The 6,484-nt window shown below is 42.7% G+C and overlaps 1 protein-coding gene across 1 annotated transcript in view; it reads left to right on the top strand.

Annotated features, from left to right (window-relative positions):
• The first annotated feature begins 2,987 nt into the window (after positions 1 to 2,987).
• Positions 2,988 to 6,484, top strand: part of LOC103897537 (transmembrane protein 178B) — an 8,429-nt gene continuing 4,932 nt past the window's right edge. The window contains exon 1 of the mRNA XM_009277587.1: positions 2,988 to 2,997. Coding sequence (XP_009275862.1) covers positions 2,988 to 2,997 — 10 coding nt within the window. The remainder of the gene's footprint in view (positions 2,998 to 6,484) is intronic.

The raw sequence follows: 6,484 nt of genomic DNA, 5'->3' as shown, positions 1-6,484 counted from the left end.
GAAGCGGCGAGCGTGGCCCTGACTCGATCCCGGGGTCTTGTACGCCTCCCTGTCTGCTTAAAATGCTGCAGTGCTGGGTGGGACCGTGTCCTCAAAGAGCCCCTTCTGTGGCCCAGTGCAGGGCTTGACGTTCGGGCAAGGTCTTGGTGGGCATTCTCCTAACCCTGACACCTTCTTGCTATTGAGCGCTGAGAAATGTACAGTATTGTTTATAGCTCTGTGATGTTTGCAGGAAGGGGAAAGGGACCTGTTGTTCCTGTGCTAGCATGGGGGAGTTCTTGTTGGTGCAGTGGATTGCCAGGCCTTCATGATGGCAGATGTCACCCAGGTCTCCAGGGGTGACAAGAGAGAAAGCTGTGGATCTTCTGCTATTATGGTGCACGGTACAAAGCCAAGCAGTTCACAAAGTATGGATAAAATTCCTGGACTCGATGGTACAAATAATGTAGTGGGCTGACCCACTAAGTCAAAATAAATGACATATAAAACAAGTTTAGGATAAGAAATGCCATGTATGTTTAATGATAAATAACAGGACTTACTGTTCCAGCAGGTACGTATTAGCACAGGGAGAGTAGGAGTTGGGAGAAGTGCTTCCATTGAGGCATAAAATGGAAATGCTATCTTAAGAAAGTGGGAGCAGTTCTTCAGCGTGGTTTCCAACTGTGACGCCAGTCCTGCACAGCAGAAGATGGATAGACTGGCACCGTGAAGCGCAGCTTGTCTTTGTCCGTTCTTCCCAATGCACAGCAGTGACTCTTTTAGAAACTCTAGTGCCGTGTGATTAGCTTCTTTCTCTATTTAATCTCCTAGGATCCATTTTAAGCATTTTCATTTTTATTTCCATGTTGATCTCATTTCACTAAAAGGCAGCTCATTAATTTCTTTCTATTAATTGTGTCTGTCATGTCAAATATTTATCTTTTTTTTTGCTTCACATGAAGCCAAATGCTTTCAGCTCCCATTGAGATTAGCAAAGGTTGGGGGAAGGGATGGGAAGAATACTAGTTTGGTCCTCAATACTTCTGTTTCTGAGGTATTTTCCCAACACTACAACGGTCAGACAGAGAGGCCAGACTCTGCATTCTGCATGCACGGGGGCGTTACAGGGTGGTGAATGATCTTCCTCAGGGTCTGATGTATAAAACTGGAGGGGCTCTGAATCGAAAAGGTTTTCCTTCTACTTTCTTTTTTTTCTTTAGCTGTTCTAATAAAAGGCCTTCCCTTTCCCTGCAAGCCTTGCTTCCCTCCTATTCCTTGCCTATTAGGTCTGCAGTTGCTACTGTAAAGATTTACATGTTATCTTATAGAGGGAAATTATTAATAATCGTTCTTGTAGAGTCAAATCTTTAAATAGGTATGACTCTCTTCTTATCCCTTCCCCTGACCTGCTTTACTAGCAGTCTTTCCTTGTTCCCGCTGTGTCTATCTTTTCTCTGCCAACTGTGATTAAGCAGCCTTTTCTGGCCAATGGTCAGGTGTGGCTGTTGCTGAGCTGTTCTCTCAAGCACAATACTAGATCTGGGGCCTCCAAAACGAAAAAAAACGGGTTTTTTTTCCTAGTGGAAGATCACTACTGTGCACCTCTGAAAGTCCTACTTTCTCCTCGATGTGCAGTAAGTTTTCAGCTAGCTCTTTGGTGATATGTGATGCCTTCTTATGTTCCTAATAGTCCTGAAACTAGAGATTTGTACAGGTTTTTAGCGACAGAAGAGTAAATAGGGTTTTTTTTTGTGAAAGTCCAGTGGTAATTTTGATGAGGGTTTATACTCTTCATTTTCTAGTACCTCTGGAATAAGGTTTCTTTCCTTTCTGGGTCTCTCTGGAGTTCTGAATAAATTACTAAGTCCATAAGTGCCTGTATCCATTTAGATAATTCCATGGATTTCTAATCCAGTATTTATCTACTACTACTAATACAAAGCAAGTTCTGTGGAAACTTTCATACTTGAGCATTTCAGCTGATGATGCATATACATGCATACATTTATATATAATATTTGTATTTTAAAAATATGTAAAATATATTTGCTTTATATATTTAAAAGGAAGCAGCAGGAGTAAAAAAATGTAGAGCAAAACTGAGAGGTGGGAAATGTTTAAATGTAAGAGGGGAATGATATGTAGCATTTTTCTTAAAATGCAAAATCACTATTTTGGATCTGTGAAAAGATAGATAGTTTCATTTTAAAAATACAATTAAGAAGGCAAAAGAAGAAATAATGTACAAACCAAATGGGGAAAATGGAGATTAGCAATCAGTAAAACATAGCAGCTAAAGAACTGAAGCACTTGGTGGGAAAACTGAGATCTGTGTGTGTAGGGAGGGACTCTAAGTGTAGGAACTTGAGCACTATACATCATCTTATAGAGCCTGTGCTATGTGGATTACACACTGGATAACTGATGCTGCAACAAAAAATATTTTGCATGGAGAATTCTAATTAGTGAGGTCCTGCAGGGATTTATTAGATGTTGTTTAGTGGTATTCTCTATTAATATGAAAAAAGTGTTGCTGATAAAGTGGTGACAGTAGAAAATGATTAATTAGGAAAGATCCATTCTGATAGGCTGCTTTGGATAGCTTGGTGGGTTCATTTGAACAACATGCATTTTAACACCAGTACATTGAAGGAATTAAAAAAGAAAAGGTTCATCACTGTTCATAAACTGGGGATTTTATTGCTTTTCAAGCTTGCTCGGAAAAGACTCTGTGATGGCACTTGTAGGTCTCACCTATAGTTGGCAGAAATGACTTCTTACTACCATGATGTAGCTGAGAAAGTGAGAACTACTGGATGCTTAAGCAGAGGAACACAACAGTTTGTGGCAGTAATGAGGCCCTTGAGGGAAAATGTCTCAGTCCTGGTGTCTGTACTTCCCGTCCTTTCCAACTGATGATAAATTGGAAGAGTTACAGGAATGACTGTGAGGTCCGTAGAGCATCTATTATAGTGGCATATTTAATAAACTCAATCTGTTTGGTCATGGCCATTGGTAAGTATGGTCTCTCAGTAAATACGATCTGTAAGAGTTATCATGATGTTTTAAAGGAAGGTTGATTTACCAGATCTAGTGGCCTTTGAGTGACAATGTGGACAGAGCGATCCCATAGCTGTGATGGTCTCCACAATCCTGGGCAGAAATGGTAGGAATAGGCCAGGGAGCTTCAGCGGCCACTTGGTCCTGGGGCACGAGGGAGGGGAGGGCCAGACCTCACGTGGTAGCTGTGTTAACTGCCCGTGGCTGCTCCCTGGCCTTGCTCATGGTGAGAAGGAGAGGGCTCCTCCCAGCTGTGTGAGAGCCAAACTGCTGTAAGATAGGACTGGGCTAGGAGGTAGCAGCACTGAAAATGAGAACCTCTCCGTTTCCTCCTCATAATGCTGGCACATAGGCAGTGTAAAGAAGAAAACCTGCATGTTTCAAAATCAGAAAGAGACGAAAACTAAACTGAGAAAAAATTGGGGTGTGCTGAGCCCCGGATTACAAACTGAATGTGTTACAGCAGGCCTGGATCTGGGTTTCCAGGTGTCTGGCAGCCCAGGGACAAGAGGCCTGTGCTCTGCCTGGGTATCTGGAGGTCCAGAAATTCTTTCTAGCCAGCGTCCTCTGAACTTTCCCAGCCTTTGTGTTCAGTCAGAAGAGATTTGTCCAGGCACACTGACATGTAACATCCCAAGGGTTGTGAGAGGGTACAGGAGGGGAACCTGTCTGCAGTTGCAATCCTGAAGGGAAAAAAACCCCACGTTGAGGACAAGGTGTGAGAAACAATGTTGGCCGTGGGAGGGCACAGGCATGTAACTCAGCCATGAAAGTGTCAACGTGACACTGCCGGACGTAGTTCATTGCTTCTTATCTTTATTTTTTAATCAAGAAAATTGTACATGCAGTGCAACTTTCATAGTGTTCTTTTAATGCCCCTAAGAAATGCTAGGATCAGGCTGTCGGTGTAACTGTTTTCTTGTACATGTGCTTTATGGTGAGCTAATGATATGAGCACCTGCCCCCTTCTGTTCTGTATTCTCAACTTACCCATGTGCCAAAAAAGACAACACTCACTTACTTCTTGTTCACCACATGACTCCATTCGATTCAAGCCCTTGCCTGAAGGCAGGCTTTCTTATGGTGCTCGTCTGAGTGTGTTATAAACAAAAGCGAAATCACTTTGCTAACAGGTTTCTGAAATGGAGAGCAGGATGCTGTCTCTGTTTTATAGACTGGGATTTAAGGTGTGTAAGGGCTTAGGACAAAGGACTTGTTGGAGTACCTTTGAGATACCTTAGACTTCATGATAACTTTGAGACTGCAAACCTGATTTTGATTTTTTTTTCTATTTTCTTGAGTACTTAGAGAAGAAGGTGTCATATCACTCTAAATGCAGCCTCATGGAGTACCTGGCTATCTTTGAGTGCATAGCATCTCTGCAAATAAGACTTAGAGATTCACTCAGAAAGTGGGAAGCATGAACTAGTGACTGCAGATGCAAAATCTGGCTACTGAGGATTGCCTGGGTGCATGTTATAATTTTCTGGGAGAAAGTGGGTAGATATTCAGCTGAGAGATCACCCTCACTTCTTCCCTGATCCCCTGACTCTCTTGCCTACCTGTTTCAGCTTTTCTAGCAGACCTGCAGAGAGAGGCCTCCCTTGTTTTGCCTATGGTGGTTCACACCAGAGCAGGTCCAGCCTGTGCTCTCAGAGAAATGGAAATTTTATTGGAAAAACGGCTTGTGATGGTGTTATCAAAGGCTGCCACCAAGCCCATGGATTAAAGGTCAGAGCTGAGCATAAACCCTGAAATTCACTAACACTGAGCTCTTAGTTTTGCAGACTTGCTCTTTTAATATAATTTTATGTGCTACCTACATAAAATTAGCACTTTAAATTCTGGGGAAGAAAGGATTAGGAGTAAAGTTTTTAAACCAGAGGCAGAATGAATTGATATTTGAAAACTTCTAAATAACCAGATTTGTATAAAAAAGTGGAGAGGTTTTACTTTTAGTCTACACGTAAACTCTTGTTTACAAAGAGCAAAAGATACAGAGCAAAGATTTTCTCCGTGACGTTTTAGCTGAGGAGTCCATAGCTTTGATCATAAGGGATGTACATCTCTAGTCTTTGATTTTTCTTCAGTGAGCTTTAAAAGTAGTAATCCTTGCTCTTATATAAAATACTGCTTCATATATAGTGCTTTTGTAATCAGAATATGTAAGTGCATAGATCTTACTTTTAATGAATCCAGTGCATTGTAATCTAAAATCTGATGTCATTAGTTTGTACCACAGACATATTTCTCAACAACACGTGTAAATTATGTCAATATTGAAACTGAATTCAGTCAACAGTTATAGGTGAAATTTAATTAGATACTGTGATGTGCTGTATATGGCCTAAGTTCTTAATTCAGATGTTTACAGAGCTTTTGCAAATGAACTGGCATCCTCTGTTACTGGGTTGTCTTGCTGATCCATTTGCTCAGACAGCACTACAGACTTGTTCTGAAATAACCGCAAAAAGGGTGCACTGCTCTGCAGGGGGAGGGCAAATGGCTGGAGGTGAAGGGCAGCAACTCTGTGTATCGGTGTATTGCTGCCAGCATGCTGTGGTGTGAGGGGAAGCAGCAGGGAACCGCAGCAGGGGAAGGGGATGGTGGGAAGCACAGCCGAGGATGGGGGCCCACTTGAAATGCTTTGCTGCTCAGAAGCTTTTGGAACTCTAGCTTTGAGTTTTCCCCTTTTGGGGCATGTTCTTTACATGTCTGCTTGTTCCACTTCAGTAATAAATGTCACTGTTTTGTTAATGTGGGAAAATTCAGATCACCTTACCCTCCCTGGCCTGATTGCTGGAATTGGCTGGGCCTCTTATGTGCAACTCCTAATTTTGTGAAGTGGGGGCTTCCTCTTTGCAGGTCCTTGCAGGAACCAGGTCAGTACAGTCCCAGTGAATGTTGTTAGAGAACAAAATCACGCTTCCCATTGCTGTGGGAGCAGCACAAAGCTCTTTCTTCTCCTGGGTTTTCTAGTGTCTCTTGCAAAGCCGATCACTGAGTCTGCAAGCTCCCTGCTAGTGATTGTTCTTAATTAGCTCACTGGCCAACTGATTGTTTCTGAATGGTTCTTCTGCCCCAGCATTCAAATAGTGGTAATGACCCCACAGCCATTGTTTAAGGGGAACTTTTCGTACTGTTTAGCTCTTTTATCTTTCTGGCTATTCTCTTCCGTCCCACTATCCATGTTTATTCTCCCCCCCACCCTGGCTTTATTTATAACAGGGAGGGCAAGGCACCTTCCTCTCCCTCCACCCCCTAGTATAGAATCATAGAATAGTAGAATTGTTTGGGTTGGAAGGGTCCTCTAAAGGTCATCTAGTCCAACCCTCCTGCTGTGGGCAGGGACATCTTCAACTAGATCAGGTTGCTCAGAGCCCCGTCCAACCTGACCTGGAATATTTCCAGGGATGGGGCATCCACCACCTCTCTGGGCAAC

The sequence above is a fragment of the Aptenodytes forsteri genome, unplaced genomic scaffold (genome assembly GCF_000699145.1).
Source record: "Aptenodytes forsteri isolate BGI_AS27 unplaced genomic scaffold, ASM69914v1 Scaffold146, whole genome shotgun sequence".
Taxonomy (NCBI): Eukaryota; Metazoa; Chordata; class Aves; order Sphenisciformes; family Spheniscidae; genus Aptenodytes; species Aptenodytes forsteri.
The sequence above is the reverse complement of the archived record's forward strand: the minus strand, read 5'-3'. Positions and strand labels throughout refer to the sequence as shown.